The sequence below is a fragment of the Phyllostomus discolor genome, chromosome 13 (genome assembly GCF_004126475.2).
Source record: "Phyllostomus discolor isolate MPI-MPIP mPhyDis1 chromosome 13, mPhyDis1.pri.v3, whole genome shotgun sequence".
Lineage (NCBI taxonomy): Eukaryota > Metazoa > Chordata > Mammalia > Chiroptera > Phyllostomidae > Phyllostomus > Phyllostomus discolor.
This window is the reverse complement of record NC_040915.2, coordinates 46173586-46201213: the sequence shown is the minus strand read 5'-3', so window position 1 is coordinate 46201213 and position 27628 is coordinate 46173586. Positions and strand designations below refer to the sequence as shown.

Below are 27628 nucleotides of genomic sequence, written 5' to 3'. Positions count from 1 at the left end.
ATTTCAGGGGCTGCAGTTTGATCTTGTCAAATAGTTCACTATGAAAGTGGGGACGTTAGGAAGCTGACCGTGGCAGACGCTGCTCATCACTCCAGAGAACAGATTTCAAAGTCAGTACAATGCTCCTCTCTCTGACTTTTTAAAGGTTGGTACTTACTGAGTAACTGACAGTGACAAAGTAACTTAGATGGCAAACAGTCCCCATTTTTTAAACTTTTACATTGGATGGAATTACATCATTTAGCTGTCTAAAATCGAACTTGAAAAAACCTATGACTGTATTAGCAAAACTAAGGCTTTCCTATACGTATTTCATGAAGTATGGGGAACATTTACACCGAGGTTCATTAACAGTGCCGTTCAGTTTTACAGACAAGACCGTGGACAATGCGATTTACCACGTGAGTCTGAACACCAGTGGAGCGTAAGGTGGGCCTTGACCTGGGACCAGCCCCTGCAGCGTTCACCAGGACAGTCTGCCCCTGCCACGGTGCGATCCACACCAGCTTGGATTCAAAAATAAAGTCAAAGGAGCAAGCAGGTCATAGTCCAAAGTGCAATTTGTAAAAGAGAACTGAGTGGCTTCGGGTCTACTTAACCAAAACATGGAAACTTTAATTGGATCAGAATTATACCTGTCAAGGATGTGGGCAGTACATTCTTTATAGCACCAATTCCTTCTGAAGGGGAAATTCACAAGCCATCTGCGTGAGTGTTCTAGCTGTACCGGGGCTGGCTATAGAGACATCCCACGCACGGTCATGTCAGCATCAAAGTCTGGGCATGCTCAGATTTCTTATATTCCTCTCACACCCCTCACACCCCAGGAGGGTCTCACAGCCAGCAGATAACTCTCCCTCCCCACCCCCGCCAAACTCTGGGAAACCCCGGAGTGCCTTTCTACAGCTCCTCCTTCTCCCCCTTCTTCTGGAAGGCAGTCAAGATGTTTAAGCTCTTCTGGAGCTCCTCCTTCTTCCCGTCGCTCATCTTGTTCTTCTCAATCAGCTTGGTGATCCGGGTCATCTCCGATGCTGGGAAGTCCTCACCTTGGTCCAAGACCTTCCCCATGATCTTCAGGTACTGCTCGGCCCACTTCTTCTCAGTCTCCTTCACGCCAGCAAGGTTGTCTTGTCCCCGCTTCAGGAGGGCCTGGCGGGCCTCCACGCCAGAGGCCCTGATGAACTCGCCAGCAAGGGCGTCATAGGCAGGCAGGCAGCCGGGCATACCTAGGTAGACTCCTTGCCCCTTGAGCCAGCGCTGGATGGCTCCGACCTTAACTGGCCCGCTATATGGGACTGGGTTCTCGAAGTCCCCATCCCGGAAGAGGTAGAAGACTGGGTAGTTGTCTTTGTCCAACTTGTACTTCTCACTTAGCTCCATGTTCAGCTTGTCACCATAATCTGTGAACAGGAAGCAGACATGAGGGGCAAGACCGTGGGAAGGCAGGGCGGAAGCCAACCTGGGCTGAGAGGAAGATACATCTTGGCTGTGTCTGAATAGCTCCCCTGCTCCTTCCCAGCTGGGTGGCCCTAGTCAAGTCACATTTAACCTCTCCGAACTTCACTGTCCCCATCTGAAAGGTGGGGATGCTTCTGAATATTCACTATATGCCCACTACGTGCCAGGTCCTGTTCTTAGTGCTGGGGGTCGAGTCGTGATTAAGAGTATAAAGCTCTCCAGCCCCAAGGAGCTCATGTTGTTCTACGGGTGAGAAGAAAGGTAATACACAAATAACCATAAATGTTAGTGCCATGATGAAATAAAACAGCGATATGCCACTGGGTAGGAAGGCCCCTATCAGGTAGTCGTGTCTATGGAGGTGGCATGAGCTGAGGGACCAGACACATGAATGAAGATCTGGGAAAAGTGTCTGTGGTAGAAAAGACCGGACATGCAAAGCTCTGAAGCAGCGAATGAGCTGCCATGGACAGGGTCTGGCGGAAGGAACACCATTCAGTGTGGTTGGTAGGGAACGTGACCGGCTCACACGAGACGGAGAGCAATTTGAACATTACATCTAAAAATGTCCTGTGATGTGGTTGAGCGTGATGAGTTGTTACCAAATTACATGCTTATGGTTTTGTAATAAAAGATTTGGTACCGATTACCAGGCTCATAAAAAAGGGGCGTTACTTGTGCTGGACCCCTGTATTTAAGGATTACAAAGTCCAGTCTGGCCAGAGCTTAGTGAGACGGGGGAGTATGTGGTAGGTAACACAGTTCCTATCGCACAAGGGCCGATGGGAGGACCCAACGAGGAGACGTGTGCATTTACCTTGGCAGAGTTAAGTGCTTAATATATGACAGCTGTTAGGGGCTGATGCGGGACGGCTGGCTTCTTGCACCATCATGAAGAGATGGCCAAGACCACCTTTCACAAGGTGACAGAAAAGGAAGCGTGTGGCTCCAAACCTGTTCTGCCACTTTAAACTCTCCTCTCTTGAGCAAGTGACTCGAAACACTGTTTCCTAACTTGAAAAATGTAGGTCACAGTACTACATGTACTACATAGGACCACAGTACTGGAGGTCCAGTTAGTCACAGGATGAGATGTATGTCAAACACTCGGTACAGGGGCCTGGCACACAGTACACATTTGATAAATGTCAAAATACTGGGAGTGAACTCACAGTTGGGTCAGAATTGACCGACTGCCCTGGAGAAGTGTGCCAGCCGTCTCTGCCCAGGACCAGCTTACTAGGGGCTGAGGCGCTCCCGCTGGGAGGAAACAGAGGCGAGGAGCCACTGCACGTGGGAATAAGGACTCAGGTTGAGTTCTGGATAAGCCCCTTCCTCCCCTGCTTCCCGCACAGCCTTGAGCTTCAGTCTTGATTAAGCATAACATGGAGGTGCATACTACACCTCGCTTCCTAGGTGGGGTTCAAGGGAAGATTAAAAAGGCAATGTCTGTATACATCTTCCCAGGTTGTAAACCACTAAATGTTGGCCACTGTTATTATTAAAGCTGTCACTGTGGCTGAGAGCTGCCCTTGGGTTAGTGGCGACTCTGATGGATTTGAGGTGAAGCCAACCCCAACAGTTTTAGTACAAAAGAGCTAAAATGAAGATGGAAGAATGGACTAAGCCGTCTGTCAGAGGAGGCACTGCACCCCCTCTCACCACGGTCCCCAGTAACAAGAGCTCCCAAGTTCTTACGGTGAGTTTAATGTCAGTGGGTGTAGAGGGTGAAGGATGGTGGATTCCCTCTCCTCAGGCACCCGCACGGCCGAGCTGAGGTTCTGTGGCCACAGAACCCACTCAAGCTAAGCTTACTGTGGGTACCAGATTGCTTCAAAGGCCACGATCCCATTTCCACCCTTCGTGTGGCTCCGATGGAGAGGGGCTGGGTATTCCCCCTACAAGTAGGGAAATAATTTCTAGCTTCCCCCCTTTTTGCCCTCCCCAGTTGTCCGGACTTGTCCATACCTGAGATCCCCACCTCTGCCACCAAGAGATCGTCGCTGGAGGCCGAGTTTTCAGCCAGACGCTTGAACTCATCCTGCTTCTCGCCGTAGGGGTACTGGGTGTCGAACTTCACCAAGACGAACTTGCTCTTGGGAATGACCTGAGGATGTACAGAGCTGAGCAAGCGGGGGTTCCAGGAACCTTTGGGGCTAACTGCCCTCCCCAGTGGACCCCTGGTTAAGAAGTGGAAACCAAGCCCATAAGGGGGACACGCTCCCACATACTAATAGCTATTCATTCACTCACTGATTCACATGACAATTTAGTGGTGCCTGCCATGTGCTGGGTGCCCCATTAAGTGCTTGTTTACACTAAATGGAAGACGTGGACAACCCCGTCTAGAATAAACAGCTGTAGGTGTTCTGAGGCCCTCCCCTCCAGTGGTCCCGTGCTGAGGCCGGGGAGACCCTCAGCACACAATACGCTGGCCCCTGTCATGCCCACCATCCCAGTGGGGGCCTTTCTCAGTATACAACGAAGCAGAAAAATGCCAGAAAATCACCAACTAACCAACATCTATAAAGGAGTTGGCATCATGGAGGATGCTTCAGCTGGGGGGCCCACAGTCTGAACTCTGCAATTTCAGGCTCCAGGGAAGTTGCTGAGAGGCCGGGCTTGGGACAATGTCCCCTCCCTAGACCATGGTTCCCTCTGGCTAGATTTCTAGGAACTACACTGTCAGGGCCACGATTTTTATTTTCATTGTCAAATGCACTTCACCATTTTAGCCATTTTAAAGTACACAATTCAGTGGGATTAGTACATTGACCGTTGTGCAACCATCACTAATATCTAGTTCCAGGACATTGTTACCACTGGAAGCAGCAGCACATCCCACCCACTGAGCAGTCATTCCCCAGTCCTCCTCCCTCCCAATCCCCGCAACCACTAATCGGCTTTCTGTCTCTGTGGCTTTGTCTGCCCCGATGGTATCATACAATACGTGGCCTTCTGTGACTGCCCTCTTTCACCTAGCCCAATGTTCTCAAGGTTCATCCATGTTGCAGCATGTGTCAGTAGTGCGTTTCTTTTTGTGGCTGGATAAATATTCCACTGTATAAACAGACCACAGTTCGCTTAGCCATTCATCAGCAGATGGACAATTGGAATGTTTCAACCTTTTGGCTATTTGTGAATAGCTGTTAGGAATATTCATGCACAAATCTTTGTTTTTACACCTGTCTTCAGTTTTTGGATCTATATCTAGCAGTGGAATGGGGTGGGGGGGTGCTCATGTAATTCTATGTTTAACATATGGAGGAATCCCAAGGACTTCTCTTGGTGATTTCTTGGCCAATGCATAGATCTGATTTAATGAACTGCTTTTGGTCAGTACTGCCGCCTTCTCTTCCTCCTTCAACTTTCTGTTTTCCTAATCAAACCAGTCAGCATTTCATCCCAGGCTGATATCATTCCAGTTTCTGTTACCCCTTGTTCCTTATTGTGTGCTGATGTCCATTTGGTTTTAGGTTTTAAAAAATATCTCACACTGCCTGGGGGCGCGAGGGAAAAGGGAGAAGCCACAGCAACAGGTAATCTTCAAGTGGTCACTGACCCCCAACATTCTGAGCTCTGGGGGCCTTAAAGCAGGGAAACTTAAAATATAAATCAGAGCATATCCCTCTGGCCCAACTAGCCTTATGTGAGTTCAGTACACCAAACTCATTCTCCCTTAGGGCCTTTTCACTTGCTGTCTCTGCGATGCCCTTGTCCCAGTTCTTTCCACGGCTGTCTACCAACGCTCCGTTCAGGTAGCCCCTCCTGGTGGAGGCCGTCTCCACCCCTCCCATCCAATCCTGCTTCTTTTCCATTACACTCCATCGCTTACCCTGCTCCGTTTTCTTCGCTGCATTTAATCATCCTCTGAAATCCTTATTTGCTTGTCTGTTATCTGCCTTCTCCACTAGAATGTACATTTGTGAGAATAAGGATCTTGTCTGACCTGTTTTCTGCTGTATCCCCAGTGCCCAACAGTGCCTGTATGTAGCAGGTGCTCTGAAAATATTTGCTGAATGAACAAAACTAGGGCAGACTTTGGTGGCAGATGCTGTGTGTTCAGTGGAAAACAATTTTAAAAGCACAACAGGATTTCTACCTGCAAGGGGCCTACATTTGTATTATGAAATATTAATAACAATGATATTATTAATAGAGAATAAATTAATACAGTGCTCTAACACTGAAGTAGAATCCAGAGACCTCCATCTTTTATTTTACCTTCATTCACCATTCTTAACCACTGGCAGGGTGGTTTTGAACGGCAAGCATTTGCACAATGAACTTTTTCTTCTATGTATGTATTTTACTCAGTCTGTACCTCTTAATTGCTTTAGGAATCTCTCTCCTTTCCTCATCCTTGAGGAACTGATGCCACCATAACCTGTATTTTGGCAAGTTGCTTCTTCAATGTACAGATGAATTCATTACTCATTCATTCATTGAATAAAAAGGTACTGAGGGCCCACCAAGTGCCGCGCACTCTTCTAAGTGAACAAGAAGACGGACAGTAAAGAAAATGGACAGGGTCTCTTATCTCTGTGTTGGCGAAGGGCAAGAAACAAAAGAAGACATTGGAAATCACTTAAAGACAGAGCATGGGTTGAGGCCCCCGGACATGATAACACGAGGAAGCTTCTGTTCAATAATAATAAAGACAATGAGTTTTAGAAAGGGACTGGAGAAAACATTTGCTCATTCAACAAACCATTATTGAGCATCTTATATGTAACATGTAACCAACCCTTTCGGCTGGGGGATGGGGAAATCACGGAAAGATTCTGAGAAGGTAACATTTAACCTAAGCTTGAATGATGAGAAGCAACCAGCCTTCAAAGATTGGGCAAAGAACGTTCTAGTCACAAGTGCAAAGGACCGAAAGCAGTAATGAGCTAGGAATATATAGAAGACAGAAAGCACGTGTGGCTGGACAGGAGGGAACAAAAATGAGAATGGTTAGATGAAAGGAAAGGGAAGCAAGGGGCAGATCGTGTAGGACCTAGACTACTATGTGGAGCATGAATTGAGAGTAAGCTACTACAATGATAGCTCTGACCATGGTAAGAGCAGTAAAGATGGAGAAACACCAAATGCTTAGGAAATACTGTTGACTTTACAGTGCAATGTCTCCATCTAGGTCACATCTGGTCTGTGATGTTATCCCATTCCCATGTTTGGGTGTGTGTGTGTGTGTGTGTGTGTGTAGGGGCATCACTTGGCCAGTAAAGGCCCCCAAAGCATAGGGTGCTGTGGGGTGTGCCTGACAACCAACCAGCCATACCTACACTTTTAAATTCTTGAAACTTTGCCAAGAATGGGCCACAAGTGCCAAATTCACAAGAAACCCTTTTGAAATAAGAAGGGTTCAACTACTTGAGATAGAACTCCATTTCTTGGTTTCACATCCCGGCAATGGATACAACTTAAGAAAATACAACAACGGGCTCTCTCTCTCTTTCTGAAACCCTAAGCTTGCTCATCTTGTAAGCAAAGTTAAAAGTTGACAGTGGGTGAAGACAGTTGCAAGCGGAGGGGGTTGGGACTGCATTCAGCCTTCAACATTTCCAACGGCCGTTTACCTACGCCAGAACCTCAAATTCTGTAAATTTGGGAGTTGGGGTCGTGGCAAATTCTTCCATGACTTGACTGATTTTATTCTTTTTGTCCCCAAGCCCAAGATATTCCCTGTAGGGTGGTTGAACCCTACCGGGAACAAGAATTAAGCTTGTTCTTAATGCCTATACTTTTCAGGGAGACGCAGGCTCTCCGGCCATCGTTTGCCTATTGCAAAGCAGGCTGCAATCCACACCAGGGAAAGAGGGGCGCAGAAACGGAAGCTAACACGACGGTTTTCTACCCCGCCCGCCGCCCAACCACAGCTGGAGTTGTGGCGTCCGCCTCGCACGGCCCTCCGAGTCTCCCACTTGGGACTCGAGGATTGGATCTCGCCTGGCACCGCCCCCTACCCCTAGATGAAGGAACTGGGCACCGAGTTCTCTGGGCTGCATCTTTGCGGCAGCTCTTTTGCAAAAGAGGAACAAGTACAAATACTGCACAGGCGAGGGTGCGCGGGGCACCTGGAGCACGTAGAACCCATGGTCATGATTCGGCCTCAGGCCCAGAGTCCACCAGCCCTATGGTATGGTGGGAAGCCCCGGGATCGTCGTTACAGACCACCTGCCAGCCCTCTGTCCCCTGCGTCCCCCACGGGTGCGCACTCCCCTGGGCACTTTGGCTGCACCTGCGCGCGATGTTCCCCGCCCTCGTTACCTTGTAGAAAGTGACTGTATCCAGGGGAAGGGAACCCTTGGTGTGCAGGCCGCTACTGCCCTGCGGAGCGCAGAGGAGCAGGAGGAAAAAGAAAAAGGGAAACAGTGGAGAGAGAGAAGCGGCGCAGAGAATGGTGGCAGCCATAACGCCGGAGCTAGGAAGGCTGGACGCAGAGAGCGCGGAGTCGCGTGGCACGTGACCAGGAAGGCTAGGCGAGCAGCTCAACGCCCGCCCAGGATGAGGGGAGGGGCCGCATGAGGGGCGGGGAAATGGGGGCTGCGGTGCGCGCGCTCTCTACGAGCTCGCGCCTTCCCGGGGTGAGAGGGAGGGGCGACGTGAGCGCGCGCGGCGAAGGGTGGGTGGGGGGCGGGGGGCGGGGGGTGGGTGGAAAGCGTGCGCGGCTGCCGCGCACGCGCACTCGGCGAGGCGCGCAACCGGCTGTCTCTTTTCCCGTGCTCCTCCGCGTGAGGAGCGAGACACGAGGCGCGTGCTGAGCGCCTTTGCAGCTCTCGGTCTTGCGTGTCCTCGCCTGGGGAGGTGACGGCTCCAGCCCTTGTTTCTTCCTGCCTTCGGTCCGTCAGGCAGTCGGCTGGGTTCCGCCACCGTCTTCGGTTAGTCCGTCAGTCAGCGTGACTGTGCTACCTACTACCCTCGCTCGGTGGGCCCGGTCCTCCCCCTCAGCCCGCCGTGCGCCGCCCCCGCCCGTAGCCGTGCCCCGAGGTGGTCGGCCCGGCGCGCCTTTGCCTCAGGGCCGCTTGCCCGCTCCCCACCGGGGCGGCGCCCCGTTTTACCGAAAGCCGAGGACCCCGCTAAGCTGGGTCCTAGGCTCCAGGAAGATTAAAAAAAAAAATCCAAACACTTCTCTTCCATATATCTGGGGAAGGTATTCGTTTAGTTTGTTTACGCCAGACCCTGGATTTGCCTGCGGGGCGCAGAGGCGAACGAGACCCTCTGTGCACCGCAGGAACTCGGCGTTGGGGGAGGCGGAGACACGGGGACCGTAGTGTCACCCTTACCGTGTAATTCATTGGTAGGAAAGAAGACTCTATATAATGCAGTGTAGTGAAGACGCGCGAGCCTGTTCTGGAACGTCAGGGAAAGGTGTAGACGGGAGGTGACTTTGGAGATCAATCTTCTTTTGACACGAGAGGAGGCATTTACAAGGCAAACACGAGAGGGTATTATAAGGATAGCAAGGGGGTGGGCATGAAAAAAAAAATCTGTGAAGGTCACCTGGGGCACGTTGTATAGAGGGTTGCACCGAGCTACGAGGTTTGGAGCCGTCCAAAGGTTTTAACCAGGAGAGTGGCTTCAAAGGAATGGATGGGAGAGCAGAAAGAAGGCTGAAAAGGCAAGGCCGGTCGAGGGTCTGTTGCAATAGTCTCGGGAGGACGTGTTAACGGCCTGCAAATAGGACAGAGTGGTAGGATGAAGAGGTAAGAATGGGGCTGAGTCACTTTTTCTGGGTGCGATTCACGAGCCTTGGTGAGCAAATGGATACGAAGGTAAGAATAAGTTATAAAACACGTAATAAGGGAGGTAGCACCATATTAACCATTGTATGTGTTCAGTAAATTTGTGTGTGTGTGTGTGTGTATATATATATATATATATATATATATATATATATATATAATAAAATAGTGAGTCATCACAGATAATGGGATCCAACCTTGGGCAGCCAGTTGGGACAGAAGTTTTGCTCGAGAGAGGAGAGAGAGAGAGAGTTTTGGGTGGTTTGGACGATTTTATTTCGACTTTGCCCTAATACATTATTAAGTAACGTGAGCAACCTAGACAAGTGACAGAAGTTAGAGGAGGGGAAAATGGCAGTGAGCTAAGGTGGTTCGGGAAGCCTTCGTGTCGGATGCGGGGACGGAGTCGATTTGAGCCTTGGAAGAAGGAATGTTTTAGGTGGAGAACAAGTGAAAAGGGAGCAGGCGTGGGGACGAGCGTGACGCTTTGGGGAATGACTGGCTCCACGGGGAGGGGTTCTCAGAACAGTGATTAGTGAGCCAGTTGTAAGCTCAGGTAGGGGGGAGTCCTGAACATCGAACTCAAGAGTTTCACGTTTTGTCCTGTAGTCGATAAGGAGCTATTAGGAGTTTTTAGATAAAACCTTTTAAATGGCATTTAGACTTTTTTTTTTTATGTTACTCACTTCTCAGTGCAGAATGCTTTGGGTACACCTGGTTAAAATGATTGATCAGGAGTGACTTTCTAGTCATGGTTAGTTTAGAAGTGGGTTTTGGAAAAAATGAAGGAAGTGGATTGGTTGGAGAGGGAAAGCTAATATTGGTACTTCTTTTTTTCTATGAATTGCAAAAAGGACAGTAATTGTCTCAAAGCTTCCTTTTAACAGCGCCCTGGTCCCAGTCAGTTTCTCATGATATGATCAGATTTTGGGCCTCAGGAGTCTGGACGGTCTGCACAGATGAGCCAGGGCTAATTCTCCGTGTCCAGGGAGTCATTAAATCCCCCAGTCGGCACCGACGGGGGAAATCAGAAAGCCCACCCTGGGTGGGTACTGCATGGAGGTAGGGAGCCGGAGGAGGGCGTGTTACCTGAGTGTGCACGCGGCCCAGTGTCGCAGCTGGAGGAAGGAGGGAGAAAAGGGGGTATGGTCTGTTCAGGCAATATAGAAACTCTCCCACCTGTGAGACCCCAGTTTCACTGGCCTCTTCACCGTTCCTTGTATTCACATGGCAAGTTCCTGCCGCAGGGCCTTTGTCCTGGTTTTCTCCCTCTAGTACACTTTTCTTCAATGTATTCATATGGCTGGCTCCTTCACTTCCGTCACGTCTTTGCTCCAGTGTCAGCTTGCTAAGATCTACCCTGACCGTCCTTTAAAATATTGCTCCTCCCTGATTCCTTCGTGCTTTCCATCTCCCTACTCTGTTGCTGTATAGCACTTTTCAAATTAGTAACATACTACATAATTAGTTTACTTTTTAATTACCTGTTTCCCTTGAGGGCTGGGGTTTTGGGTTTTTATCTATTTCTCTGGCACCTAGAACAGTGTCTGGCACATGGTAAGTGCTCAGTAAATACTCACGAGGAACTAGCCCATGCCCCCTGTCCAAATTCCATTGACCCTTTCTGCATTACCCTCTTAGACCCCAGATTGTCCTTCAAGATCGCCTAGAGCCATTTTTCCTCTGCAAGGTTTTGTTGATGTTAACACTAATTCTTCTGACGTAAATATCTTAATGAACCCTTAAAGCAGATTTCACCTGCTGAAAATTGTTATGGGTGGAGATTTGTTCCACAGTATGAGTTTTCTCCAAGCTTCATCTTTCTTTAAGAATTATCTTTCATATGCCATACACTCCTGGGGATAAGGGTTATGTTAATGAATAAAGTCTCAATACATATGCTCCCCACAGTCCTAGTGTGGAACACTAATATTAAATAATTAGCCCTGGCTGGTGTAGCTCAGTGGATTGAGCACAGGCCTGCAAACCAAAAGGTTGCTAATTCGATTCCCAGTCAGGGCACATGCCCGGATTGTGGGCCAGATCCCCACTAGGGGATGTGTGAGACACCGCCACACATTGATGTTTCTCTCCCTTTCTCCATCCCTTCCCGTCTCTATAAAACTAAAAATAAAATTTAAAAAATAATAATTACACAATTATATAATTACAAAGTGTGATAATTTCTAAAAGAAAAGTTGAGGGCCTATAAAAGAATATGATGGGGAGCATGGCTGGTGTGGCTCAGTGGATTGAACTCCAGCTGTGAACCAAAGGGTTGCTGGTTTGGTTCCCAGTCAGGGCACATGCCTGGGTTGCAGGTCCCCAATGGGGGCCACATGAGAGGCAACCACACATTGATGTTTCTCTCCCCCTTCCTTCCCCTCTATCTGAAAATAAAAAAATAAAATCTTAAAAAAAATAAAAAATGTCTTTTTAAAAAAAGAATATGATGGGGAGATTAATATGGAATAGAGTTCATAGAAAACTTCTACAAACAGGTACATTTAAACTAACACCTGAAGGATGGATAAGATCCAGCTCTCAAGGAACTTACATTCATGTAATGAGACAAATGTTCAATATTTACATAAATAAATACAAAATTATAGATTCTTACATGTTAGGAAGCATTTTAGGAAAAAAAAAGCACATGCAAAGATTTTAAGGTACAAAAGAACTTGAAATATTTGAGGAACTAAAAGAATTCCGCCCTGGAATCTTCCCTTTAGTAAAAACATCAGCACAGAAGGAGGTTACATGTGCAGAGATTTAGGAATGTTTACTGCAGCATTGTTTGAAGAAGCTGAAAAGGAAAAAAGAAAATTAAGAAACAAAATCTGAAAACAAGCTACATATCTGTCATAAGAGGAAATGTTAGATAAATGATCTCATGTGGAATATTATACAGCTATCAAATGGTTTAGAACTATTTCTATTACAGTGAAGAGCTATCCATGAAATAATAGGTGAGAAAAGCAATATGTGATCCCATTTTTAAAGACCTACTACTATAACAACCGCCATATACATATGTATATATTTGGATATGTTTTAATGAGCATAAAGATGTAGAGAAATACTCCAGGCTATTAGCATTGGTTACATCCAGGGGAGTGGAGAAAAAGAAAATAAGACGAACAAAAGGAAAAAATTATTATGTAATAATGTTGAGCAAAAATACATAATATAAAATACTATCTGTGGAATTACAACTTTGTAAAAATTAAATACGCCTATGAGCAAGGACACTAATAAAACATTGTTTTGACTAGATGATAAGATTACAGGATACTTTTTACTTTGGATTTGTTATTTTAACATTGTTTTTTCAATAGTATAATATTAAAAAACTCATAGAGATTTTTAACATCCAGGAATTAAATAACTTCAGCAGAGATATTTTTTCTCCTTTTGTCCCACTTTCAATTCATGTATTTTGTCTTATGTACTCTTCTAAGCCACACAAATAAGATATTTTGAAGTTTCATAAATGTTATATCTCTGAGGTCATGATATTTGAGCTGATATTTGAAGGATGAGAAGGAACCAGTCATGTGATTATCTGAGGGAAGAGCATTCCAGAGAGAGGGAACAGCTATTGCAAATATTCTGAATTGGAAAAGTACGTGACTTGTTGAATTACACATGTAGGCAAACACTAAAATGACTCCCAATGATCCCTGCCTATTGACATTAACACTCTTGTAATCCTCTCCCTTGGAGTGTTGGCAAGATCTGTGATCAATAGAATATGGAAGGGATGATAGAATGTCACCTTTTGGTTACAGAAGATTGTGACTTCCATCTTACTAGGAAGACATCTTGCAGAAGTTCACAGGACAAGCAAAAAATCAAGTATAGCCTTTGGCCAACAGTCAGTTGGGAACTGAGGCCCTCAGACCAGTAACCCTCAATAAGCTGAATTAGACCAACAGCCTCATGAACTTGGAAGCAGATCCTTCCCCATTTGAGTATTCAAATGATAACCAGCCCTGGTCAACATCTTGATTATAGCCTTATGAGAGACACTGAAGCAGAGGACCCAACTAAGCTATCTGTGAACTCCTGACCTATCAAATATGTGAGATTATAAATGTGTGTTTGATGTGGACACTGGCCCACAGCATCTGTGGCATTATGGATGAGACGAGACATTCACACGGACTACCGAGTCCTGTGGAGGAAAAGGGACAGCATGGCCACTTTCTCGAGAGTGCCCCAACCCTTGCCTTGACAGACTTTTATTGGCTTTTTAATAGCATACATCAAAGAAGGTTTTCATTCATTATACTTAGGTTTGCTTTAGGTAATTACTTTTTACAGATAGCAATGGAAGGGATGTTACCGATTACTTCTTACAGATTAACAAGGAAAAAATGTTCCAAGTGCATGGGAATGATGAGAGTAACAGGTCTAGTTACATTTCAATCCTTGGAGAATTAGCACAGACTTCAGGAAGTTACTTTAAAGATATACAGCAAGGGCTTGCTGCCTGAACTCAGGGTGAGAGAGTTTTAGCAAGAGCAAGTCACAAAGCAGCCTAGGTATAATGCCGGCCTGATTTCCCATGGGAGTACTTCTTCATGGGCAAGGTCCTGCATGCCAACTTGCTCCCCACTGAGTTTTCCACGTAGGTGCTGAGCTACATTTCCACATTTCTCGAAGTGGTTCCCTACATGTGTTAAGCCACAACAGTTGTGGAAATTTGTGATGCAGCGGCAGATAAGGAACACAATTTGTTAAATATGCCTACTATATTTTCTTTCAAGTCATTGATGAAAGTGTTTTACAGAATAGTGCCAAGTCAGAATGCTGATTCATTGTTCTAGAAGTCATTCCTAAATTGATACTGATCAATGAATTAGCACTCAGGTTTATTTATTTGAGAAATGCCCTTGATTGTGCTTTTACTTGGTACATATTTGTTTATTTTTATATGATGAAATTCCTTCCAAATGCTTTTTCAAAATACATTATATACTATGTTTAGTAATTGTATCCAAAGAGAGAAGGTGCTTAATTAGACACATTTATAAATCATGCTGACTTAATGGTTACATTTTTCTAGTTGTTTAAAAACATGTCTTTTAAATAGTTCATTCTAGAATTTTGTCTGGAACTAATGCTAAGATCTTACACTTATGGTTTGCAGATTCTACCATCTTATAAAAAATTAGTGATCACCAGTTTTCTATAATTTCTAGCAATTTTCCCATTTTTACATGAACTCTCAGATTTTATTCAGTGGTTTATTGGGTTAACCTGAAAGTTTTATCAGAGTCCAAGAGTATAATTTGTTCAGGCCAGGAGTAGTGGATTCATTTAGAGCAGTCAGGTGCTCTCTCAAAATTTTTCTCCTCAGTACCCTTTTGCAATGTTTATTTTACACTTTTTAATCTAAATATTATTCTCTTCAGTAGGAAAGAAAGAAACATGTTATCCATTAATCATTACACCATGAATTTCAGCACTGGGACACTTCCTTTTTTTGTCCCAAACTTCATTTTTTGGCAATTGCTTTGTTGAGATAATTCACCTACCATACAATTCATCCTTTTAAAGTGTGTGTTTCAAGGCCCTGGCCAGATAGCTCAGTTAGTTAGAATGTTGTCCCCATACACCAATGTTGCAGGTTTGATCCCTAGTCATGGCACATCACAAGAATCAATGAATGAATGCATAAATAAGTGGAACAAGAAATCCTCTCCCTTTCTAAAATCAATAAATTAAAAAATTTAGAGTATGCATTTCAGTAGTTTTTAGTATATTCATAGAGTTATGCAACCATTACCACTATCTAATTTTAGAATATTTTTGTCACCCTAAAAAGAAACCCTATACCCATTAGTAGTCACTCCTCATTCCCTCCCAAACTACCTTGAGAGTCAGTCCTAGGCAGCTACTAGTCTATTTTCTGTCTCTATAAATTTGCCTATTTTAGACATTTCATATGAATGGAATCAAGCAATATGTGGTCTTTTGTGACTGATCTCTTATGCTTAGCATAATGTTTTCAAGGGTCACCCGTGTTGTAGCATGTGTCAGTACTTTTTTAATTGCTGAATAACATTCCATTATATGGCCCTGGTCAGTTGCTCATTTGGCTGGAGTGTCATCCCATAAACCAAAAGGTTGTATTTTTATTATTGAGTTGTCAGAATTCCTTATATCTTCTATACACAAGTTTCTTATCAAATATATATGATTTACAAACATTTTCTCCCATTCTGTAGGTTGCCTTTTCACTTTTTGTAAGGTATTCTTTGAAGCATAAAAGTTTTTAGCTTTGAAGGAGACCAACGTATCTATTTATTTTTTGTTGCTTATGATTTTGTTGTCATATCTAAGAAGCAGTTGCCTAATAAAAGAGCTCTCTTGATGTCACATTAATTTTTAAAATGATCTTTCCCTTTTCTCCCATTAATCAGTTCTCTGTCAGAATACTGTAGTGTTAAGTGTGAGATGTCAACCTGACTGAATCTGAATGTTGGTGTTACTACTTGATAACTCTGTAACCATAGGAAACTGGCTTAACTTCTTTAAGCCTCAGTTTCTTCATCTGTAAAATGAGAATAATACTACTTCTGACCTCGAAGGTTGTGTTGAGGATTAAAATGCTTAGCATAGAATCTTACAATTAGAAAACACTTAATAATTGATAGTTCTTATTACTAGAAATCTTTGAGTTGAGTGTTTTTGCTTAAATAATAATATTTTACTAGGTAAGTGTTTATCTTGATTTTGTATCCCCACGCTAACTTGTTCATGATAAAAGTTTAATGAATATCTGTTAAATGAATATGTAATGTAGAGAGCCCATTATGTTAAGTGACAGCCAGGGTGTGTTTGAGCTTGCTAAGGTGGTAAGTAAAAAGAGGAGGAGAGAGAACCGAAAATAAATATTACATACTTTATCATTTGGGCTTGGGTTAACCCTAATAGGAAAGGAAAATGGGAAGATTATGTTTCCAAAGACATTTCAAAGGAGGATGGTGCTGAATAGACAGAAGGCAGGGGACTCATTTAGAGAGAAAAATGGAAAAGTAAATCCCCACATGTTGGCTGGTGCCATAAGACATTTTAGAAGAGATGCCAAAAGAGAAAAGTTCTATCAAGAGCAGCAGACTGATCTGGCACGGCAGTTCACCAAACAATCTGAGATTTGTTCTTGGTTGAGACAAGAGTCCTTTGTTCGAAAGCATTCTCTGATCACTTGGTGAGACTGTCATTAGTCCCCTTACCCTTATTACACAGACAGATGATTAGAGGCCTCAAAACGCTCCTTGAGACCTATAGTAGGGATTTATGGTCCAGTAATCTACCGGTGTTTTAATTTATTTGTTTATCTAATAATTTAAGCAAAGCGATTAGAGCCTACATACACTTAACATTGTCCCCTTTTCTACTCCACACTATATTCTTAACCTCACGTGAATAAATGAGCCACATATTTAAACTACTCAAGTCATGCAAATGATCTAATTTCTATTATCAATAAATATTTGTAGAATGTATGGTTAGATGAGATAAATGGTTACATACATGAAATGTTCTTCCCTCTGCTTTCTCCTTCCTCCAGTTTTTGTCCAGATTTTAACAGTTCTTACAAGTATGTTCAAATGCCAATCAGTACATATTATTTTTGTGTGCAGATAATTTAAGATTTTGGTATCCAAGGTCTGGCCAGAGAGCTCAGTTAGTTAGAGTATCATCCCAAAATGCCAAGATCCCCAGTCAGGGCACAAGGAGAATCAACCAATGAATGCATAAATAACTGAAACAACAAATTGATGGTTCTCTCTCTCTCTCTCTCTCCCCCCCCTCCTGTCTCTCCCTCTCCTCCTCCTCCTCTCCCTCACTTCCTCTCTCTCTCTAAAACCAACAAATAAAAACTAAAAACAGATTTTGGTATTCAAGCTATTTTTCCTACTCTATCATAAGCTCCTGGAGGTATGGGGTCTGTATACTACTTGTCTTTAGATCTTGCACAACACAATACTTTATACACAGTTGATACAAAAACATAAGTATATTACATGACTCATGTAATTTATATAATTATATTTCTGGTGGGAATTTTTGGTATAGAGTATTGAAGGTGTCAGTATTAAATAATAAATGAGTTGTTAGTAACAGGTTTTCTTCTGGTACTACTAAAAATTTGATTTTCTGATATTACTAAAAGTTTGATTTTTTTCTGGTATTACTAAAAAAATGATTGAGTGAATATGCAGTCTATCTTGCCCATCACAGGCTTCTGTCTCTAAAAAAGGGCAAGTTTTAATTAGACCTCCCTTCCCCCTTTTTTCTCTTTTTTCTGTTTCATGTCTCTCTTGCAGCTCTATTTACATTTTTGCTGTGACTCATTCTTTCTGCTTATTATTTCTGCCTCTTGCTCCTTTTTACAATTCCTAATACTTTTTAGAACTTTGTTTCCTTGTCACCTGCTGCTCTTTCTAGTTTTGTTCTTTCTGGTTGGCTTTCTCCTCCACTTATTGCTGCCTTCTCTCCTTGCCCTCAAGATACAAGGCAGGAATGGGCAGGGAGGAGCACAGCTGGGGAAGGGGTGGAGCCACCTGTTCACCACTCAGGCTCCAGAACCTGACCCTGAAGGATCCGGCTGCTTAAGCATAACTGGGGCCGAAGTCCCTATGGCCTTCCTACTGGAGGCTAGAATTCCGATGGACAATTTGGACTTGGTGAGATTAGAAGCTGTCCCTCTCTTTTCTGCTCTCCTTTTCTCCTCCTTGTCCTGTATTTTTCACTCACAGTATCTCTCTATATACTGTTTTCTTCTTCCTATGTCTCTGTTGCTCAGTATTTTTTCCTTCTGCCTGTCTAGCTCTGTCACTCAGCTTTATGTAGTATTTGCTTGCCTCTCTTGTTACCATTCTTTCCATTCATCTGTTTGTTTTGTCTCAAGATTTAACTTTTCCTGCCTCTTCCCTATTTATTCTTTTCTTTATTAATTATCTCATCCAACTCTGTTTTTTTTTTTCAAGGTCACCTTCTGTCCACCTCTCTGTTCTTTTTTACTTTACTGTTTCACAGAGATGAAGCAATAAAGGAGGGAACAAGAAGGCACCCTGCTTTTCCAGGGGTCTCTTCAGCCTTTCTATTCAGTCTCAGATTTATAGTGTGTTTTGATTAAGCACTGAAGAACAGTTTGTGCTCTGCACAAATTGTTGATAAACAGTGAAACTGGAGTAGGGTTGAATATTATAGTAAAAGGCTTGATGGATATCAGATTTATCAGGATGATAAATTATATAATGTCTAATCACTGGGTATACGCCTGAAACTAATATAATATGTTAAATGTAATTAAAAAGGATTAAATAAATAAGTGTAAAAGGCTTCATTTTATTCTTTTGTCCCCATTTTGTTTAGGTTTATTCTGCAATACGGTGGATACAGTTTGTTATGGCTACTCTGAGGTAAGTTTAATCAATCTCATGTAATATTACTTGTTTAAACTATTCATATTACTAGTTCACTATGTAAACATATTACATAGTATGGGTGAAACTGGAGAATCCTGAAGGTTTCTACATTTTTTCCTTGTGGATTTGACTTTATTCTTAGAAATGTTATTCTTTATCATATTGATATTTTCTGATAATTACAACAATAACAACAACAACAAATATAGATGGAGAGCTAACATGAAAATCAAAGAACAATGTGATCAATAGGATTGACTTTTAAAATCAATCATTTTGGTAGCACATACACTAAAAACTGGAATGATGCAGAGAAGATTAGCATTGGCCTTGTGCAAGAATGACACACAAACTCATGAAGAGTCTATTTTTTTAAAGTTCAATGATTTTATATCAATTATATGTCTGTAAAGCTGCAAAAAATCAATAGCAAAAATGAAGGAACCCCAATTGTCCTGTTTTAATCCTCTTCTTTTATCTCTGTCAGTGTTATAGGTTCAAGTTCACTTATTGCCTATGCTGTATTCCAGAACATACAGAAATCTCCAGAGGTGAGTAACCTCTTTTTGTGTTGGATTTGAATTTGTAGTGACTTAGCCTTTGATGTAATTAGGAGAAGCGTCACCTGTAAAGATGGAATGACCCTGTACATTACTTGTAAATTTGTCATGACACACTGAGATATTCTAGATAGTGGTGGTAAGCCTCCCTTACCTTCTAGGTAATTATTTTAACTGTAACTTTTTATACTGAGATATTGACTACTAAATGTGGATTTTAGGGGTATGTATTAATTATTAAGGTTAAGGACACAGCGTTTTGTGGAGCCTCTATTCACTCTAAGCATGGTAGGGTCCTGCTTAGAGGTGAGTTTTCTGATGTTGATTTGTTGGTTGAATTGCTAGGGGGGCTAGGAAATTATGCAAAAGGCATTTGTTTTGCTGTTCTGGCCTTCTAGGCAATTATAATTTAATGATGAAAACAGAGCAAAAATACATCCTATGTGAAACTATTCATACCAAAAAGATCAAGCCAGAAACTTTCCTTTTATTGAGGTATATTTGACAAATAAAAACGTATATATTTAAGTTGTCAGAAAAACCCCAAAAACTAACAAAAAAATCCTTCCTGATTCAGAGGGGACTAGAAGAGAATATGACTTTGAAGCTCAGAAAAGATGTTAAGATAAATGTAACAGCTGTTTCTCTAATGAGGTCAGATGGCACCAAATTAGGCAAAATGTAGTTTAGAACATATATGGGAGAGCTTTTTCATGTGGAAGGTGTCATTGGATTTTATTGGGCTCATTTTAATAATAAAAATAGTTCTGTATGTGGAACACTTACTGTGTTCTGACTGTGCTTAGTGTTTTACATACTTTATCTTTTTATTTAAGATTTTATTTATTTTAAAGAGACAGGAAGAGGGGGAGAAAGAGAGGAGAGAAACATCAATGTGTGAGAGATACATCAGTTGCCTTTCTCATGCCCCCAGCTGGGGACCAGGCCCACAACCCAGGCATGTGTCCTGAACCTGGAAGCAAACCGGTAACCTTCGGTCTGCGGGCTGGCACTCAATCCACTGAGCTACACTAGCCATGGCTATATACTTTATCTTTTTGGTCCTCATCACTCTCCTATGAGAAAGATGGTAGTAGCCCTTCTTTCACAATGAGGAAATTGAGGCTCAAAGTCATAGGATTCACTCGTTCAAGTTACATAGTAAGTAGCAGAGCAGGGATTTTCAAAAGTCCAACTCTTAACTACAATCCCCTTTCAAATTAAGCACAATTTTAAATATTTATTCTAGATATACATGCTCAGTGTTTTAAATACACTTTTCATATAATCCTTAAAACAACTCTGTGAGTTAGGTATTTTGAATCTGATATTATAGATGAAGAAATGGAATCCTAGTGAGGTTGAGGGACTTTCCTTGTCTTATAGCTAGTCAGTGTTAGAGCTAGGATTCTATGCAGACTTGTCCTGTTCCAAGCCTCTCCGTCCATACACTTTTTAAACCAGGGGAATACGTTGCCCAATGAAAAGAGAATTTTGAATTTTAGACATAGAATGTGACTATATAATTAAAACTAGAAAGTAGAAATCTTTATACTGCGTTGTTATTGCTTGCCAAAGTAATCTTAGGCCACATATCATCTTTTAGTGTAGATTTCCCTAATGTTTGTTTCCTTTTCTGAGTTTTGAGTTCAGATGTGATTAAATTAGTAAAGTATGAGTTACATAGTGGAGAGAGCTAAGGAGAGATTCTCATTCTCAGGCTGTTGACCTTTTGGGCTAGATGGCAATTTGCTGTGGGAGGCTGTCCCATGCATTAGGATGTTTAGCAGGCTTTATCCACTAGATGGATGCTAGTAGCAACATCCCGCCCTCCACCTGCTGCCCCTGGCCCTGGCCCAGTTGTGACAACCAAAAATATCTTCAAATACCACCAGGTGTCTTCTGGGAGAGGCATAATTGCTCCTGGTTGCAAACCACCACTCTAAGGTAACCTCTGGCATGACAGTGAGTGAGACCTTTATAAAAGTGTGGGGTCTAGTTCAACTTAGGATGTGATCTTTAATTTCTCTGGCTTCAGTTCTCACACCTTTCACATGCCCAGAGCATAAAGGGCCTTAGCAGTCACTAGTTCACTGGTTCCCACACATTCTGTTTGTTTGGCCTAGGAAAAATTCCAATTTTTCCAGGTTAAAAATGTCAGCCATACTTTGCTGTTTTCCTTTATTTCTTTATCAAAAGAACATTTTAACAGCAAAAATACATGAAACACATAATCTGAAAAAGACAAAAATAGTCTATTAAATGAAAAAAATTATATTAAATTGTAAAATCCATGGGAAATCTTTGAGGGGACTTAGCTGAGTAGACAGTGACTCAGACACAAACTGGAGAGAGAATGAAGTGACCCAGGCCAGCCTGTGTTTAAAAAGAAAAAAAACATGCTCAGGGCAGATATACTTCGCTGCATTGTGTGACTTCATTTCCTCATAAAGGTCACCTTTGATATTCTTTAATTCACTTAAATAGAAATATGGGGAAGCAGATTTTTAGAAGAGTATTAATATGAGTTGTTTTAGGTCTTCCACCTCACCAGGATAGATCTGGACTCGGAATCTCCCTGGAGAAGGTGTTTCACACAGTGCATCACCCCCCACCCTACCCTCATTCTGCTTTTGCTTTAAGTTAGACAAATGCAAATGTGTGTGGGTTTGTGTGTGTGTATTTAAAAAGAGTTTTTGCTTTCATATGTAGGACCATGTCTTATGCTTTTTCTTGTCTTCATTATTATCAAGCACTGTGTTGATTGTATTTTCCTTGAAGCATGGGCTGTATCATACATTTCTTTGTATTACCTTCAACATAGTATTTTATTAAACACAGATAGGAAGGCAAAATATTTCTTGATTTCAGTAATAGGTACTTAGTTAATTTTTGTTGTTTAATTGACTGATTTTTATCTCTTGTTACTAGAACTTACGGTTTTCCAACCATGAGTGAAAATATATAAACCACTCTTCATCTTCCTTAACCTTGACAAAGACTTTAGGTATACTTCAGTAGCCAACAACTACCTATACAAAGCTGTTTCTTGGCCATAATTATGTTCATGCTTACAAAAGCCACTTGGCTGTCTTTCTATTCCAGAGTTTGTTTTGTATTGTTTTAATTCTTTTTTAGATTTTATTTATTTACTTTTAGAGAGAGGAGAAGGGAGGGGGAAACAGAAGGAGAGAAACATCATGTGTGAGAGAAACATCGATCAGTTGCTTCTCACATGCCCCGAACTGGGGACCTGGCCCATGACTCAGGTATGTGCCCTCACCAGGAAGGGAACCAGTGACCTTTTGGTTTGCAGGCTTGTGCTCAATCCACTGAGCCACACCAGCCAGGGCTATTTTGTATTGCTTTAATTTTTTACCCATTAACAATTGTAAACTTGTGGTAAGTCACAGGCCAGTTTAATCTATGAACGTGCCACCTGGCTGTAATTTTAATAGGCTTAGGCAGAGCAGAGGCTATATGTGGTGAAAATAATACCATTTGATGTTTATTAAATAACAATTTAAAATATTATACTCTTTTTGTTTCTGAGTCAAGGTAACTTGACCATTTACCACTATTTGCAGGGTATTTGCACCTTAACTTTCCTCTCATTTGGAAGAAAGGTATGAGAAAAATTTTCTTTCGTACAGGTCAGGAGATTAGTTTTTATATTGGGTAGCATCTGATGATAACTTAAAAAATCTTCAATTTACTTTTTCTTGTTAGATATATTGGACATGGATTAGAGTATATAGAACATGCATGTACTGTTTAAAAAACAATTATAAACAAAGCCCTGGATGGCATAGCTCAGTGGATTGAGCACGGGCTGCGAACCAAAGTGTCGCAGGTTCAATTCCCAGTCAGGGCACATGCCTGGGTTGCAGGCCATGACCCCCAGCAACTGCACATTGATGTTTTTTTCTCTCTCTCTCTCTTTCTCCCTCCCTTTCCTCTCTAAAAATAAATAAAATCTTTAAAAAAACTAAAAAAAACAATTATAAACAAATACTAGGGACAAGAAGTCGAAATTGTCTCTACCCCTATGCATACCTGCTTGTGTTCCTTTCCAATCACAGCTCTCCCCCTTACTTCTAGAGGTAACCCCTATCCAGATTTTTTGATAACTATTTCTTTATTTTTATGTACAGTTTTACCAGGAATATATGTATCTCTAAATAATTTAGTTTTTCTTGTTTTTGAACTTGACATAAATGGAGCAATACTGTAAGTATTCTTTGTTTGTATTGATTTGCTTTTCTTCCCTCTGTATTATTTGTGAGAATTATACATGTTATTATATGTGTGTATATATATATATATGGTTTATTTTATTTTCATTGATGTTTTAGCAATACCACAATTTATTAATCCATGCTGCTATAAACAGTCTTGTACATGTCTTCTGGTACACACATGCAAAAATTTCTCTAGTGTATTTTCCTAATAACAGAATCGTTACAGGATATGCATATCTTCTAGATCGTGCCAAAACTTTTCCAGATGGTTGTGCCAGCAGTGTACAGTGTATGAAATATTCCATTGCTTCATGTTCCCATTAATATTTGATATTGTCAGACTTTTAAAATTTTTGCCATAGGTGTGTAATGTTTTTCCTTACTGTGATTTTCATTTCCTTGATTATTGATGAGGTTAGGTATATTTTCATGTGTTTATGGCCATTTGGATTTCTTCTTAAGTATGTATTCAAATCTTTTGCCTGTTTTTTTTCTATTGGGTTTTCTTATTGCTCTAAGTTTTTTTTTGTTTTGTTTTTAATATTATTTTGTTATTGGTCCTTTGTCAGTTATGTGTTGCACATATCTTTTTCCACTTTGTGCCTTGTCTTTTCACTTTCTTTTTTAAGTATATTTTATTGATTATGCTATTACATTTACCCCATTCATTTTTCTCCCCTTTATCTCCCTCTGCCCAGTACCCCTCAGAGAGTTTTTTGGAACTCTCTGAGATTCTGGATTTATATGTCTATTTCCTTTGCCATATTAGGGAAATTTTCTTTCATTATTTTTTCAAATAAGTTTTCAATTTCTTGCTCTTCCTCTTCCACTTTGCTGTGAGTCTTCTCTGCCCCAGCTGCCCGTCCCCATGTCTCCTACCGGTCTGGATGAATGTTTCTTTAACCACTCGGTTGTCGGACTGCCATATGGTTTGATTTTCTGGCAGTTCTGGGTGTTTTTTGTTTTTAAATTGGTTGTTTCCACCTTTTGGTTATGTGAGGAGGCGAAGTGTATCTACCTATACCTCCATCTTGGCCAGAACTTCAGGATTTTTCATTTTTTATGGTATATTTTGACACATGCAACCTTTCATTTTAATGTCAAATATTTCAATTATTTTTATTAGAGCTTTTTGTGTTTTGTTTAGGAAAATTTTCCATAACTGTAAGTCCAAGACAATTTCAGTTTTTAGAGTAGTTGGAACTGAGTTTTGAGTGAGGTAAAAAAGTTCCAATTTATTTTTATCCATATAGGTACCCAACTGTTAAGACATCATATTTTGAGAAGACTATCTTTTTTTCCATTGATCTAAAAAGCCACCTCTGTCGTGTGTAAAAAGTCTGTATATGTGCTTGTGTTTGTTTGGGGCTGTCTGTTCTGTTCCCTTTGCTTACTACCACAGTATCTGCACTCTGGCTCTATATTAAGTTTTGATATGTGCAGAAAAAGCTTTTCTCCTTCAAGAGTGTCTTGCTTGATCTTTCTTCAAGGGGTTATCTTGATATTTTGTATTTCTGTATTAGATTTAGAGCCAGCTTCTCCAATTCCACAAGAAAATATGTTGTGACATAATTGATATTACATTTAACCAATATAACAATTCAGGGAGAACTGATATTTTCATAATATTGAGTCTTACAATTCATGAGCATGATATATTTCTTTTTTAATTTAATTTTTCTCTTAAATCCTCATTTGAGGGTATATTTATTGATTTTAGAGAGAGGAAGGGAGAGAGAGAGAAACATTGATGTGATAGAAACATCAGTTGGTTACCTCCCATACATGCCCTGACAGGGCATTGAACCCACAGTCTTTTGGTGTGTGGACAGTGCTCCAAACACCCAGCCAAGACATGGTATATTTCTTCACTGTAGATCTTCCTCGATATTTCCCAATAAATATTTTATAATTTTCTCTATAGAAGGACCAAAACTGTTTTTAGAAAAGTGGGAGTGGGGAGGCAAAAAGAGAAGGATACTAGGAAGTGAGAAAGATACACTTTACTGGTGTGGTCAGAAATTCAAAGTCAACAGATAAAATTTATACTGTTATTTTCATTGATATGGAAACTTATAAGATGAATAAGTTCTAAGGATCTAAAGTGTAACATGGTGATTATAGTTGATAGCACTGTATTGTATAGTTGAAATTTGCTAAGAGAACAGAACTTAAATGTTCTCACCATGATGTATGTGTTAATTAACTCAGAGGAAATTCTTTCACAATATATCAAATCATTATGTTGTACACTTCAATTATCTTGCAATTTTTATTTGTCAGTTATACCTCGACAAAGAAAAAGGAAAATGTACATTAAAGATATTAAGATTGAAAAAAAAAACTGCTTTCATTTTCTTTGGGTCTTCTGCCATATCCTTAAATACTCAATTGATTTCCTATTGTTAGAAGATGTTGGCTGTGCAACTAGAGCACTTCTAATTTTTCATTTGTGGTATATCTGCATTATAAAATTTCTCATCTGCTCATTCTTTCCTTTGACTTTGAGGAAGGAGTGTCTCTATGAGGAGGGAAGCTCAAGTGCTAATCCATAAATACTCTGATTCCAGGACAGTCAGGATAGTTATGATTACACATTCCTTCCTACCTGGTGTATTCCTTTACATTCCCCACCAGTGGGAGAGGTCCCAGAAAAATGCCCAGTTTTCTCCTAGAAAGGCAGAACATAAAAATAATTCATTGTTATTATCATTTATGAAATGAGGCTTTTGTTACTTTGACAGATAAGGTCACTCTTTTATCTGAGCTTCTCTGACCTCCTCCTGGGGATATGCTGGCTCATTGAAGCACTTCTCTATGGAACTTCAGCAGCTGATAAGGACATTGTCTGCTATAACCTGCAAGCGGTGGGACAGGTGAGTATACTATTAGATTGTGACTGTACCTTGCAATAAAGGCATGTTCAGGTAAATAAAAAGCAAAAATACTATACTCTGGGAAGTAGGACCCTTTTATTTATTGTTATTCCATATTTTAAAAATTATCTTTTTATTATAGAAAATTTGGAAAATTCAGAAAAGCAAAATGATAATTAAAACCAGATATACTCAGATACACTCACTTTAATATATCTTGTATACATACATAAATAATTTTATGTATATTGTATATCTTTTCAACTTTTACCCTGTGAGTACATGCATTTTAAAACAAATAAAATAGTACATTAATACTTTTTATAATCTGCTTTTATTATTCAACAGATTGTAATTAAATATTCTTCTATAACATCTTTGAGATTGTTGCATGGTTTTTTATTATAGGAATGTAATAAACATTGGCTTTTGGAAATACTACAGATGATCGATTTGGGTTATATATCATTCAGGGATTTTATCAGTGGATTAACCTACACAGTGCCATCAGTATAATGATTTGCAAATATGTTCTCTTATTCTCTCATAGGTTGCCTTTTCACTCCATTGATTATAAGTCTTTTGGTGCACAGAAATGCTTAATTTTGATGTAGTCTAATTTATATATATATATATATATATATATATATATATATATATATATTCAGAAATCATTGCCAAGTCCAATGTCATGCAGCTTTCCCCCCCTTCGTTTTCTTCTAAGAATGTTACAGTTTTATCTCTTAAGTTTAGGTTTTTGGTCCATTTTGAATTAATTTTTGTATGGTGTAGGTAAGGGTCCAACTTTGTTCATGTACCTGTGGATATTTAGTTTTCCCTGTACCATTTGTTGAAAAGACTGTCATTTTCCCATTGAATGGTCTTGTCACTATTGTTTAAAATCATGGGACTATAGCCCTGGCTGGTGTGGCTCAGATGATTGGAGTCTCTCCTGTAACCGAAAGATTGTGGGTTTGGGTTCTGATCAGGGTACATGCCTAGGTTGCAGGTTCAAACCCTGGTCTGGGTGCATACGGGAGGCAACCAATTGGTGCTTCTCTCTCGCATTGATGTTTCTGCCTCTTTTCCTCTTTCTCTAAAAAAGCAATGAAGAAAAAAATATCTTTAGGTGAGGATTAAAAAAAATTAAAATCATTTGACTATGTATGGAACAGTTTATTTCTGGGCTTTCTGTTCTAACTCATTAGGTGTATATGTCTGTCCATAGTTTACATTAAGGTTCAGTCTTTCTTTTGTACAGTTCTGTGGATTTGGATAAATGCATAATGTGTTCTCTTG

The 27628-nt window shown here is 41.0% G+C and overlaps 2 protein-coding genes and 1 non-coding gene across 8 annotated transcripts in view; 2 read left to right on the top strand and 1 right to left on the bottom strand.

Moving 5' to 3' along the window:
• Positions 1 to 586: 586 nt before the first annotated feature.
• Positions 587 to 7965, bottom strand: ERP29 (endoplasmic reticulum protein 29). 2 transcript variants are annotated; one of them, XM_028528504.2, is made up of 3 exons: positions 7732 to 7965; positions 3427 to 3565; positions 587 to 1400 (listed from the first exon to the last, which is right to left on the bottom strand). In XM_028528504.2, the coding sequence occupies exons 1-3, from the start codon at positions 7873 to 7875 to the stop codon at positions 901 to 903; spliced, it is 783 nt and encodes a 260-aa protein (XP_028384305.1). In that variant the 5' UTR covers positions 7876 to 7965; the 3' UTR covers positions 587 to 900. The 2 variants fall into 2 exon arrangements, with proteins under 2 accessions (XP_028384305.1, XP_028384307.1); XM_028528506.2 differs by lacking the exon at positions 3427 to 3565 and having other exon boundaries at positions 1242 to 1400; positions 7732 to 7954.
• Positions 7966 to 17758: 9793 nt separating this feature from the next.
• TMEM116 (transmembrane protein 116) overlaps positions 17759 to 27628 on the top strand; it is a 36000-nt gene continuing 26130 nt past the window's right edge. For 4 of the 5 annotated variants that reach the window (XM_036014728.1, XM_036014729.1, XM_028528153.2 and 1 more), the window contains exons 1-4: positions 17762 to 17908; positions 18600 to 18646; positions 19140 to 19203; positions 26198 to 26329. In XM_036014728.1, the coding sequence (XP_035870621.1) occupies positions 17861 to 17908; positions 18600 to 18646; positions 19140 to 19203; positions 26198 to 26329 (291 nt within the window). In that variant the 5' untranslated portion in view covers positions 17762 to 17860. Of the gene's footprint in view, positions 17909 to 18599; positions 18647 to 19139; positions 19204 to 26197; positions 26330 to 27628 lie in introns of all 5 variants that reach the window. The other variant, XM_028528154.2, reaches the window with a different exon arrangement.
• On the top strand, positions 18923 to 19027 carry LOC114510538. Its single transcript, XR_003685698.1, has one exon. It is a non-coding gene; the product is annotated as a U6 spliceosomal RNA (small nuclear RNA).